The sequence below is a fragment of the Gallus gallus genome, chromosome 18 (assembly GCF_016699485.2).
Source record: "Gallus gallus isolate bGalGal1 chromosome 18, bGalGal1.mat.broiler.GRCg7b, whole genome shotgun sequence".
Classification (NCBI taxonomy): domain Eukaryota; kingdom Metazoa; phylum Chordata; class Aves; order Galliformes; family Phasianidae; genus Gallus; species Gallus gallus.
Window position 1 is genome coordinate 5,699,880 of NC_052549.1, and position 13,999 is coordinate 5,713,878.

A 13,999-nucleotide genomic window follows, 5' to 3' on the forward strand; every position below is an offset into this window, starting at 1 on the left:
GCAGCGAATACCACCCACGTTAATTGGATTGGCTAAGCACACGGTGCTGAAGCAAACATTCCAGTCACTTTAGCTTAAGAAATTCTCAAGCATCATTTATGAAGTTCCATGCAGTCCCGTATTTAACATTTCAGAAATACTCAAGCTCTAGGAATAAGGGCTGTTTGTTTATATTCAAATCTGTTGGCTTCGTTTTTCACAACTGTACTTAAAGAAATGGGTTAATCCCATGAGCACACAGATCGAAATGTGAAGAAAATCCCAAATTAAATTTAAATATGGACGCTTAGTGCTCATTACCTTATTGAAGAGCTTTACAGGTGCTGCTATTGAGTCAGTTTCCCTGAGGTAGTCAAACCATTTGAATGGGAGTTTTGTATAACCTGTAAATGTTAAACAATACTTTCATAAATCAACTGTAACCTTTGTACTTCACAACATCAACAAGAATACAATAGTGGCACTGTGCTACGGCTAAAAAGACAAAGAAACAAAACATTAACATCAGAAATCTCCATTCTCTGAGCTCTGGTCTAATGGCCAACACAGTCAATTGGAGACTGCCTTTTTGCAACAAAGATGAATGAATTTCTGGATAATACATGAAGTATCATTTGATGTTAAGATCAACTGTTGACACTTGAAGCTCTCTGTTCACGTAGATCCTTGATCTCTACAAGGCCCCACACAAATGACCCGGAACACATAACGTAATTAAGCACATCCAGTGTCTTTCCTGAGGGGAAAGAGCTCCACTACTGAAAAATTTGATGCGTTAGGAACAGATTCATGGAACAAGTATGGATACTTAAAACCTTAAATAATAAAGTTAAGGTTAGCAATAGAAGAATAAATTACAGGATTTTTTCCCCAATCTTATAAGTTATTGGAAAAGTAAAAAACCAATTTCTTACATATTCAGCTTTTGTTCATCTGCTGAATGTGCCTAAAAGTCTTACGAGTATTAAAGCATCTTCAGCTTCTGCTGGTTTCAGCAAGAGTTGAAGACATTAGAAAGGAGTAAACTTAAAAGCATGAATTGCAGGGGTTTCACAGCAACTTATTTAATGTATCCACACTGCTAAAATGTAATCTAATAAAAAGCTGTTCACTCTTGGTACATAACTGTCTGTAGGAAGAGATGTGGCAAGAAAGCTAATTGATAAGGGCATCTATCAGTTTTGAGAATTAATGCTTGTTAATGTATGGTTCCTCTGGCTGGACTAATATACACAAGTCCTTTAGGCATTAAAGATGTGCACGTGGTCCTAATTAAACAGTCAGAATTAAGAAACTGTGCATTTGCAAGCTCATAACTTGGAGAGCAGAATATACCCCTTCATAAGAACTAAGATGCCTTGATCACTTCAATTTTATTAAATCAGTAATAAAACTGCGTTAAAGGGCCTTGTGTTCTGTATTTTACTCCTAGCTTGTCTTTCAAATGACTTTTGGATTATTGCATGGGTGATTCTATGATGATTTTACAATTCAGACATCTCTCAGTGGATGATACAGCACTGCTATGGAAAACTGCAATATAAAATGGGCAATACACCTGTAGGCAAACAAAGCTGCCAAAATATGGGAAACACAGCAGTATGATAAATGTGTTAACAGAATTTGCACACTATTGTGTAAAGTCTCTGAAGAGTAAAAAAAAGTTTCGTCATAAAAGGGAATTTGATTTCTGTATCATTTAACATATTTACTTCTAAACTAGCTGCTACTGATATGGACACTTTTTGCCCCATGCAACAACTATCACCATTACAAGAGGCTCCTGCAGCACATTTTGCAGGTATGACCATGCTCATGAGTTCCTAGGCAATACATTCACTAGATGAGTTAACTGGAAAATAGTAAATCTGCCTTAAATGCACCTACTCAAGGATGACAAATTCATTAGTGTGCAATATAAAAATATGACATTCTTCATGTTGTGTTATGCAGTTATTACCTATAAAATCATTCAATAATTACAAGTAGAAGCCTGCAAGGAGAACGAACAAAAACCATCTTAGAAAACCATTATTATTTGCTGTTACACGCCTAATTAAAATTCTCTTTATAAGCTGCTAGACCTTGATAATACAAATCAAAAGATGAAGGCAGTAAGAGTCTTCTGAAGGCACACGTGCTGGTGGACAGACAGCTTATTCTCACAGAAGGGATTATGTGGCATACAGCTCTAATGGCTACTTCCCTGCAGTTCAAGTTTGTGCATGTTCTTCAGAAATTTACTGCTACTGTCATTGATGAGCCCAAGTCTGAGATTCTTTACAGTGCTCATTAGACCTCTGGTGGTCTGGACTTGTCAAGCAACAGCAATTTACAAACAGACCATTCAGTGACTTGCATATTTATACTTCCCATTCACATAATGGCTATGTTGCTCAACTAGTGGCTGTCCTCAAATTACAGCAGTAAAGGCAAATTATTTTAGCCAGTGTATCACTAGGATGTTCAATTTCCCTTTTTCTCAGTTAGAAGCTTGTCTCTGCTTTGAAGATTACTTTCAAGTTGCACAGTTTTGTTTCTGACTTGAGAGCGTCCTAAAAAGTGAAATGAATTTTGTAGACTGATTTAAGAAACAAAGCATATGGCACATACAATATCACTGAAAAATATTCAAAATAAAATGTGGTCAGAATTCTATATGTACCTCTGGGTGGAGTTAGTTCAATCATGTTAATTTCACAGAAACCAACAGGGAAAATAGAAGGGGAAGTGGCATGGTAACAAAACCAATCAGACCCATCTGCTGCTTCTGAGCCATCAATCCCAATCATAAGATAGCCATCTGCTAAAACCTTTGTAAAGAAAAACAAAATTTTACATTAAATACCTTTAACTGTGTGATAAGGCTAGAAAGAAAGCATGCCATGTTTCAAGAGTGAAAAATAACTAATAATGAAAGTATTCAGAAGAACATTCAATTACAATAAAAGCAAAACAAACCGAAATCATACCTGTCTCCAAGATTGCGTGCTCTATTGTCAAATGTACCTTTGTTAACTGCAAAGTTATGAGATGAACATTTCCTTTTTCTGAGCTCTAGTTTATTTTTTGTGAGTATATCAGTTCTATCTTAAAGCTTTATGTTTCAGTTTACTCTAGCTTGTAAGATATTCTGCACACTATTAAGAAAAAGATTTGAAATAATGACCATACTCATTGGTAAGGTTATGCAAAGTTGCTAAGCTACTTCTTTTGTCCATTTTCTCTCCCTTTTAATAAAGATCTAATGCTGATGAGATCCCTTTTACTCAATCTAGAAAAAGCTTTATCTTCATAGACTCCAGCAATCAAGACGAGGCTTTTGTTTTGAATACAGTGGCAAAATACTTGGGATAATTAGCAGAAGACTGTCTTGAAAAGTAATCTCACAAGCATTGCATATATTATTAATTAAATGAAAGGCTGACTCTCCAGAGATTAAAATCAAAATTAAACATACATGAGTATGTTCTTTTTCACAGTACTTGTATATAACAATTAATGAATTCATTCTCTGAGCTTTGTTTCTAACCTGAAACGAAGGTGAATGTAAAACGGTCCTGTCTGTCTTCTGACAACAAACATTGGTTTTCTTACCTTTCTAATAGTTGCCACACATATTGCTGAAAGGTTTAAGGGGTCTATAGCTTCCAGTTTCATTCCTTCTTTAAACCACTCTCCAGCTGTGTCAACCTCTTTCACCTAAAAAAAAGATAATAAAATCAGATGAAAGCACCAGAAGCTCAGAATCTAATAAGCAGTCACAGCCAAAGGAACAGAGTGAAATACCTGTACCTTTGTTTGTGACAAGAAGGACAAATTATTAAACTGGGTAAATTAAAATTCACCAGAGCTTCTGCTGGGCATATTCTCATGACTTCCAAGTCTGTTTCACACACGCCAGGTCCTCAATCGACCAACTTTAGAACATTCTTGCTTAGCAAACTCACCTTCAGAAATAAATGTGAGGGTGCATCAAAGTGTCCATCCTGTTTCTTTGTAATGTCTATAAGGAACAACAGTACATATTAACAATAGTTTTTGGTAACAGAGTAGACAATGTTTTTTTTTCTTAACATATTAACTGCTGGAATGCAATCACCTCATTAGTGTGTAAAGTTTATCATGAGACTACCATAAAAATCTGGGGAGTATACTCCATTCTCCCCAACTTCCATCTGAAAAACCTCTAACACAATCTCATTTACAGAAAAAAATATCCAATATTCACAAATCTGCTTAACTGCATCACCACTTTGCTATCAATATATAGAAGCTTTAAAAAAAAAAAGGCAAGATTACTTCTTTTCTAACAGATTACATTTACATAATCACAATTTCTATACACTATGTCTAATCATTCTCCTCACATATGTACAGGTTATTTTTGCCAACTGTTGAATCCCACCTTGCAAGGGGAATCCTTGAAATCCTATTAGACATTAAGACATTACTTCTGGAAAACAGCATTGCTCCTGATGTCTCTACTCTTATTTATAAACAGCTCCAGTGAAAATTTAAGTCGTTAGAAAACTGTCTTGAAGGGCTGTGTTGGGAAATCTTTTATGGAAGTTCTGTTTCTGACAAGGTATACGTTCAGAATGAAAGAGCTCAAACACTATTATTTTTCCCATTTAGAGACCTTAACTATTTCGAATTAGACAGACACCTTTGACAAGCAATAGGCTTACCAGATCTTTTGAATCTGTGTCCTATACTTCGAGACCAACCAATGTGATGGATGAGCGGACTGTACATATGGCACCAGAAATCATCTGTTTTGTCTTCGCTTTCCTCATACACCAATCTTAACCGTCCCCCAATGACGTTCTCCACAACAGCTACCCTTGTTCGGCAGAGGTGCGTTTTGTCAACAACTTCTACTCTCATGGAAGTTCTGAATGGATACTGCATGCTCTCAGACACCTTAAAATAACAGGAAAAAAATGCTGTAAAAATATATTGTTTGAGCTTAGTAATTTGTCTTCTATAAAGCACAACATCAAAGAACTTTCCATTTAACTTAAGCACTTGCTAAGCCACTCACACAAATGCCAAGTGATTTATCTGCTACTTCCTTGTACCTGTAGCAAGATGCAATATTTTAACAAGACTAACCTGAATACAGTGGTACTATTTTATTTAAGTACAGCCTAACACAGCTCTCACGGAGGTTAAAGGACTTCTCCTCTGGGTCAATGAAAGCTTGTTTAGTTAATAACAATAAATGAAATCACCTTGGCCAACAATTTCAACAAATTTATTTATTGCTTTATCATCCACTCAGAATATAGCCCTTCAAATGCAAGATCAAAATATTTTATCATATTAACAAGGAAAAATAAAATTCAAACATAATGAAAGCTTACCCCTCAAACATACTTCATCATGTACCAAAAATAAAGGAATAGAATGACAACAGTGATTAACCTGCATTGTGAGAACCCATTTTGTTTAAAAACGCTTTCCAGTCAACTCAGCATTTTGTAATCTCCATTACAAATATCCCCTCCACCAGTGTTCAGGCCTTGCCAATTTGATTTGGCTTCCACTGAGCCAATTTTTAAATATAAATGAACATCTTGAGAAAAAAAAACGGGGAGGAATACTAGATGCAGCATAAGATGACAATACTTCTTAGATTCCCATTGAAAAAACAACCATTGCACAATATCAATAAACAAACTTAGCATATATCATACAGGCAGCTACCACACATGACAAGGACAGCAAATAAATCTAGCTTTGAGTAGATGAAAACCATTAACATTTGAAATTATCTGCTTTCTTATATCAAGATATGTACATAGTAACACATGGTTTAGTTCCTTGAAACAGTTTACAGTTGAAATCATTTCTGCATTAGAGAAACCAGATTTTTTCTTACGTATTGCTGTGTAGCTTATCAGCATTTTTGAGCATTTTCAACTTAAAACAGACTAACTAGTTTTTAAAATTACTTCTGCGAGAGGAAACAGCTTTCCAAAAAGAACTGCATTCTGATAAACGTGGAGATAAATGGAAAATAGAGATTCCTGTGAAAACTGCATTAAGAAATGATCATCATCTCTGCAGAAGGAGCTAATGTGCCATTGACAAATACAGTTCTTCTCTCTGCACTGCCACTTTGTTTATAGTACATCATTGATACTGCATCAGCCTTACCTTCTGAGAAAAGTCAGGAGGAAGTGTTTTGGCACCAGTAAGTCGTTTCACTAGAAAAGCTTTCCAGTTTGTGTATTTGTGTTGGATGGCTGTTGCAAATGAAGGGGACAAAATAAGCCACTGCTTTTTAATTGTGTCCATTAGAGACAACGTTATAGTTTGGAATATGTAAAGAAGAAATCCTAGATGACTTAAAAAGCCCAAATGAAAATAGTTCAGTGAGAAGTCAGAGAAGATTAAAAGCATGGATATGCTAAGGCAAAGAGTTTAATCACAAAATACAAATAAAACCTGTGTATATTCACAACACTGATTAGCTAAGCAATTCCACCTTGATCTTAAAAACACAGTCATTCTGGAGGGAGTACCACAGGAAACTCTTTCAGTGAGTCAAGTCCCTATTTTTCCATTAGATCAATGATTTATGAATAATTGTTGGCAGAATTGCTATGGTAAAGATTGCTGATATCAGAGCCATCAGCAAATTAAACTAAAGAAGACATTTAATTGTAGCAATCAGTAAAACTACTATTTACATACTTCGAGGAGGGACTAAAGGCTTCCCACTGGTTGCACACCAACCAACTGGGTGGATATCAGACCCACAAACGTTGCACCAGAAGTCAAGGTTTGAATCATTTTCAAAGCCTTCGTATCTTAGGAGAGCGTTGTAGCCTGAAAGTAAAATCACATGAAAAAAAATATAAGATTATAAAAAGATTGATTAAAATTTAGCAATCATAACCTTGAATTTTTAACTTTGCTTTTAGCCAAGATAAGTGATTTTTATGAGACCTGCTTGCAATTTTGCAAATTTCTATCCTCTCATTCAGCACCATTACAATGGACTCTAGCACTAAAAAAAACCCCAACAAAAACAAACAAACCCAACTTCAAGCTACAGTAAAACAGCTCAATAGTGATAATGGTGGAAAATAAACCTTGTGATACAGCTCTGACCCCCTAACAGTGTCAGCGTTCTATTAACCATGTGACTGCTGACTACATTATATGCTACCTTTGCATAATTATTTTGACTACTTTAGTAATTTCAATCAAAATACATTCACCTGCTAATTTTACAATTCCAGCTATCCAGAAGACTTTGGTAGGTAGGCTGCAGTCTGTGTTTGGAACCTCCACTCGCACTCCTTCTGAGATATCACCCCAGCATGTCCCCATAGGTGCCTAGCATTTAAGGTAGGAGGAAAGTGAACAGTTCATCACTCTGCTTACAGCACAAGAAATTTTGTTGTTTTTGTTGTTAATTCTTTTAAGTGACTTAAAGATGACTACCAATATACATGATAACACAAACATATGGTAAGAAGATAGCCTACGGAAATCTAGTTTGGTTTTGATCTGAAGCTTGCCCATAGTGCTGGTTTACTACTATTTCAATCCTACAACCACCATAGACTTTCAAGTTTAAGCATCCATAAAGCACACGTATATTTTCATAGGTCCTCTTCCTTTCACTATGTTCTAACAACATGATATCTAATAATTTTAGGTGGGAATGGTATAATTCCGCTGCAGTTCTATTAGCAGAAAATCCATTCCAGAGATGTCAAAACATTTACATTCTGTAAATCTGTAATATGCCTGAAAAATGGTTAGACTTCTCAAATCTACACTGAAGTTTTATTCTGGGGTTTTTTTTTAATCACCCATTGGTTCGCATCCTCCCAGAGTAACAGGCTTCCATCTCAGCTGCACGAACATTCTGCTAAGCAGCCAAAGAGAGAAGGAGGTCGAGTTCTATCACTTTAATGAACATCAAAGGGAAATGCCCAGCTAAATTCCTCACACGCTGTCACGAAAGCTCAGACTAATATGTTAATATCAAAAAGAAATACAAGCTTGATGAAGTCTGAAGTGTTTCTGGAAACTGGAGATTAAAAACCTCGACATTTAGTTTGCTTTCAGGAACAATATTTTTTTTGAATAGAGCATCACGAAAAAATTGCCAAAGATTCTACAGTAGAGATATCAGAAACACAGCGTTCAAGAATCTAAAACCTTAAAAGCTACTCAGCTGAAGTTAACAGTGACAAAATATAGTGAGCCAGTCTAAATTACACTCCATCAAGAATGGCAATGCTTGGATTTTGGTTATTTTAGAACAGTCATATCAAAGATTTCACATTCTGAGAAAGAGTCCTAATCAATTATTAGAATACCCACATAAAGGGATAGTTGAAGGAATCTTCTGGTTCCTTTTTGTAGTGGGTGGACAGTACTGTAAGGCGGTGTTTCATTTACAATGCTATTTGGAAACACAGAACTTAACAGCTCACTGGGAATAGCCTCCAGCTTCATAGATTTTTGCCTGTAACCCACAGGTGAAGAAAGCTGAATTAATACTTCCTGAATGATTGGAAATTACAGTAAGGGAATTTTGCTGGCAATGAGCAACGTCCAACTAGCAGCTCCAAAGTCCAAGGTTATCTTTGAAGGGGATGGCACTCACTTCTACAAATATTTGAGGTTAGGCATGCAAAACCTAAATCAAGTTTTAACTATTGGAGGAAAAATCAGTCATAGAAAGTATGCTATTTTCTTATTCTTGAAGCTTGGTCTCTTCATGTTCTGCTATGTCCCATCTACACCAGCCTAGAACGCAGAGCTCTTTTCTGCCATCTGGTAGACAGGATGAAAGCAACTTTCAAGATATTTTCACACACAAAGTATGCAGATGCAACTTCTTAATCAAGTCCTATTACATGTCCACTATCATCTCTAAATTGACACTTGTGGCTTTTTGAATTGAAATGGAGAAATAAACTTTTCAAACAGCATATTTTAAGTCAATCTGGTTGCCTTGTATAGAGACACAGATAAATTAAACAATCAAAAATAGCAGAGCTGAATAATTTTCTAATCCAGCTGCACTTCACTAAAATAAATGTTACTGCCTGCTCATCTACTCAATTGATTCAGAGGAAGAGTATATCAAAGCAGTTCTCCCCCCTTCAACCGATTACAAAAACGTCACAAATATTTTTATTTCTAGAATGTGGATTGGTATAGAGGGAAATAGCAGAAAGTTAAATTTGTCCTTGTCTGTGAAAATATTGGTTCTGCTAGTTCTCCTACACCAATCCTTATGGCTCACCCTTCAGAAGAAGGAAGCCATCCTGTGTAGCATCACTAACTAAAAAGCCAGATAACATTACTGTCCTGAAGTGATGGTATTACCTGGTATACTACACATGGTAACTATTCTTAAATGAGGAAGACTGGATAAACCAGGGCAATAACAGCCATCTTCCTTAATGTCTTCTCTGTATTTGTGCAATTAAGCAATTAATGTTTGCACAGTGTTTTGGAGGAAAAAATAAACTAAAAATAAAAATAAAAATCAAAGTACTATATGTGTTAAGTCTTATTCATCTGCTGGCTGGCAAGGTAACTCTGAAGTCTGGATTGGCATAGCATGAACTAGCAGAACCATAATTTACAGGTAAGAACAAATTTACCTTTCTGACATAAGATGAAGAAATCCATTTCATGTTATTCCCAACAAGGAAAATCTGCTTCATTGCTTCCTGCTCCAGGAGAGGACATGGGAGGGTTTATCTGCGAACAGCAGCTGCCTCCTCTGCAAGGCAAGTTGCAATCAGGAAGGTTCAGTTGGACAGGGTTTGAAAAGAATGCCTAAACACTACCTATTCACACATGCTTAACCCAGGAAATCTTTGTTCAGCTAAATAATTGGCTCCTAATGGCTTTGGATGGCAACACAATTACCACGACTTCAGACTTGAAAGTGGACTCAGGATTTAAACGGCAAAGAAATTCTACCAGTCCCTGAAGCATAGGGATACACTGTCACTAGAGTGCACCAACAGCATCTGCACCAGTGGTAAGGCCAGAGAAGACAATGTGAAAGTGATTAAAAATTAAAGTTAAGGCAAAGCACTGCCACCTAGTGTAAAATCCTGGAAATGCTCCCCCAGAGCAAACTAACAACAAAAGAAATCAAGAGAATAAAAATACTTGAGGCGAGTGGGAGAGAAATATCTACCAAGAAGGGAGGACTGATGTGCTTCCAGATTCTGACTGGTCTAAACATGTTTTTCAAAGATGTAAAACAACTCTCATGTTTAGCAGCTATTGCCATACAGCTTGTGAAAGATTTCAAGGTAGAGTACAAACAGCGCTGTGCCTGTTCACATTACTGATGTACTACTCAGGTTAATGAATGAAGCAGTAAGAAAGATAAGACTCCTTTTACTATGGAATGTTTTGGCTCCATTTACCAGCGGTTGAACTGCTGTAGATATATCCTAGTTAAGGACACCGTGAAGCACTTGTTATAATAGCACAGGTTACATTATCAAACACCGCCTTTTGATATGCACTTATGAAACTACTTGTTACAACATGTACATAATTATGAAAGCAAAGTGCAAACGTGCTTAAGCACATGAAATTCAATACAAATTAACAAACCTATCCTAATGGAAGACTGTTCTGGGCTCTGTTAAGGAGCACTAAGGATTCTGCCAACTGCCAAGAGCCCTTGCTCCCACTGCTTTAGGAACCAACAGGGCTCAGCATGAATTCCAGGGCTGGAGAGAAAAGTTGTCTCTCTTCTCCCTTATGGAAAACTTCTATGAAGAAAATTTTTAACTTGATACGAATTTTTAACAGATAGTTTGGGTTTTGCTCAAAGTTCTCAGAGGAAGCCAAAATACTTCATCTTCCCAAACAATGAAATAAACAGTATGCTGAGAAGTGAGACTTTTTCAGAGTGTTTTTACTTAAGAGATGATTTTACAACAGAACATACTGACAATATGTTAAACAATATATAATAAATAGATTTTAACAAACACATCGAAGACAGATGCTGGTAAATACTTTCCTAATCCCCAAGCTACACTCTGTCATGACTTTAATAGCTGAGGACCTTTTGTTTGCAATTTCACAATTGTAATACAAAGAAAAGGATACTTTTTAATTTCAGGTTTATGAAGAGGCCCCATTTTCCTTTATTTCTACACTAGCTGGCAGCAGAGCTGACAGAATCGACCAAAAACTAATAAAAATAACCTCAAACCAAAATAATTAATGAAAAGATCAGTTCTATATACTACCGCAAGTCTGACTCAATCTAAACAGCATTTTGTAACTATACAGCACTGTGTAACCTGGTTGGCTTTATACCCTATACTGTACTCCATGATTTTGTGCCCTGAAGTGAGAAAAAAAAATACTATCACAAGTGTTTAAGACTACTTTTATTTTTATGAAAGCATGCATGATGGGGGTAACTCACAGCATTCAGAATGGCTTAAAGAACAAATAGAAACATGTATCTAAATGGCAGTCATACTATTAGAGTTTACAATAAAAGTTTCACAGTCTGTGGCTTTAAAATATGTTTTGTGAAAATGAATTTAAGAATGAAGGTGGATTCTCTCTCTAATGCATATACATGTATGCACACAAAAGGACAACACACTGAAAATATACTTACGTGTTTAAAACAAGTGACAGGAGCTGCTGTAAAGCTATTGCTATTGATGTAGCTACCCCAGCTGAAGCCTTCCACGGGGACAGCTGCTAAGAGAAAGTTATTGCATTTAGGAAGCTGCCAATGAAACCAATTTTGTATTTCTAAAAATGTTTCAGCTCTCTTATTTGACCATACCTGCTTTAGTCTTTGCCTGGTTTTGTAAAGTTGCTTGGTACTGAGCATATGCTGCTAATTTAGCCACCAGTGGTTGTTTTTGTAGAACTTTAGCCTTCTTTGTTGGAGGTTTGCCCTAAAACAAACAAACAAAAACACCATAAGTAAATAAAACCTTCCCAAACTGCCAGCAGAAGAACGTCCTTATGCTTGACAAAACTATTTAAAAACAAAAAAAATCACAGAGAAACAAACAGCTGCTACTAAAATAACTGAAAAATAATCTATCAAATATTTTTCTCCAGAAGATTCAACTAAAATTGGCACAACACAGAATGGAGTTGATCAACAATCACAAAACTATGTATAATATGGAAGATGCTTAAAAATCAGTAGCAAAGCAGTTTCCAAGAATTTACTTCTCTATTAGTACTCCAATGTAAAGAGCATATAGACTCACTGCTCTACCTGAAAAATAAAATACAAATCTTTTGAAAGCAGGTTAGAAGGAAGACTTTTTTTTTTTAAATCTTATACCAGTGCAATTTCCTGGCACGTTGCATATGCAATGGAACATGAGATAGGATATAATTATATTCCTTTAATTAAATGTTGCAAACACATTCTCTCTTGATTATTTGATTCATATATTAAGTGAACAGATCAAACCTCATTTTATATGTCTGTGTAGTTAAGAAAACCCTCAAAAGCAAACCAACAGTGCCAAATAAACCTTTACGCTCTCTAAAGCCAGAAAGTATCTTGGGGATGAGATGCATGGATTTTCAAATCACTACATATGTAGGTTGAAGATTTTTTCTGATCTTTTCCTTGCAGGTTAAAGTGGGCCACTGCAGCAGAAATGAAATAAGGAGTCAATATTTGGTGAAATTTGCTCTGCTGAACAAGGTAATGTGTGATCAGTGACACAGTTTTGAGTTTTGTCTTACAAAATCATTTACGTGAGAATTTTACTGCGTTAAGAAATTTGACATAGTTATTTTAAAGCATCACATTAGTTTTACAAACACACATTTTACAGACACGGACAGCAATAAGTATATAAAGAAAATGGTGTCTGTACCGCTACCTGAAGTCTGGCCAGAATGCTGGCCTTCTTGGAGTTGGATGAATAGCTTCTAGAGCATGATACACTGCAGAAACGTTTTGTTTTAGAGTAAAAGGCATCACGGACACCAACCATTCCACACATCTCGCACGTAGCTGATCAGAGGAGAGAAAGAACACATTAAGAAGCTAAGAAAAACCTCCATAAAAGTTCTAAACAAAGACAGCACAACGAAGGTCCTGTAGGTGGCACCAACAAATCAATTTCTTAAAGCTTTACCTTGAGAAGGATCACACCAAAAGCCAACTTAAAGACAACCATCACCACCACGGGTGATACAGCAAGAAAACCTCAAGTTCACAGGCAAAAGTGTCTCTTCATTTTGCTCCCTTCTGGTTTTAGCACTGAAGTAGTGAATCATCAACCCAAAGCCAATTTCTGAGTCTTAGTGGCTCTCGGGGAAATGCCTACTAGGAATCTGAGCCAGCCAGTTCTAAATTTTCTCTTACTATTTAATACTTGCAAACAAATAAAACCAGATGTTTTCTTTAATCTTAAATTTGGAATATATCCAAAGTACCTTTGCCTGCCAATAGTCTCACCTATAGCTGGAGACATATGCTTTAGAGATTGATGGTATAGTGCACTAAGTTCTTCCATGCTCAGTAAGAGTTTGTGATCAACTCACCCCAGCAAGATAATACCAAGATTCTACCCAGAGGGAACCAGTAACCATGCTAAAATATTCTCTCCCAATGGCTAAAGCAATCTCTCTGCCTCTCTCTGATCTTTTATTTTTCTGTTGTATACCACAGCTATTCAGTAGTGGATACATATACACTGATGAGCTTTATAAAGTACTGGCAAGGAAGTTTTTTTCCTAGTATAAGAAATATATTTTTTCTATATTGTGTACATACACAAAAAGTGACAGCATACTTTCGAGTGTAAGAGAGCACAATGACACTGTCAACAAAGCTCAAAGAATAAAAACAACATGCATGAGAACACGTGTATTATACACAACATACATTAGATAGGGAGGGTATTCATACTGTACTTTCCTGATAGCAGGATTCAAATTTTATCATATTCCAGTTGGGCAACAAACAAGAAATCCACTG

At 36.2% G+C, this 13,999-nt stretch overlaps 1 protein-coding gene across 16 annotated transcripts in view; it reads right to left on the minus strand.

Annotated features, from left to right (window-relative positions):
* MBTD1 (mbt domain containing 1) overlaps positions 1-13,999 on the minus strand; it is a 29,680-nt gene that overhangs the window by 8,029 nt on the left and 7,652 nt on the right. For 10 of the 16 annotated variants that reach the window (XR_006931749.1, XM_040649703.2, XM_015295354.4 and 7 more), the window contains 11 exons: positions 12,891-13,030; positions 11,828-11,942; positions 11,654-11,739; positions 7,236-7,353; positions 6,706-6,840; positions 6,166-6,254; positions 4,692-4,926; positions 3,951-4,006; positions 3,598-3,702; positions 2,666-2,813; positions 301-383 (listed from right to left, as the gene is read on the minus strand). Coding sequence is in view for 15 of the 16 variants with exons in the window: in XM_040649703.2 (XP_040505637.1) it covers positions 301-383; positions 2,666-2,813; positions 3,598-3,702; positions 3,951-4,006; positions 4,692-4,926; positions 6,166-6,254; positions 6,706-6,840; positions 7,236-7,353; positions 11,654-11,739; positions 11,828-11,942; positions 12,891-13,030 (1,310 nt within the window). In the remaining variant the exon portion in view is untranslated. The remainder of the gene's footprint in view (positions 1-300; positions 384-2,665; positions 2,814-3,597; positions 3,703-3,950; positions 4,007-4,691; positions 4,927-6,165; positions 6,255-6,705; positions 6,841-7,235; positions 7,354-11,653; positions 11,740-11,827; positions 11,943-12,890; positions 13,031-13,999) is intronic. The other 6 variants (XM_040649704.2, XM_046902152.1, XM_046902151.1 and 3 more) reach the window with 5 other exon arrangements.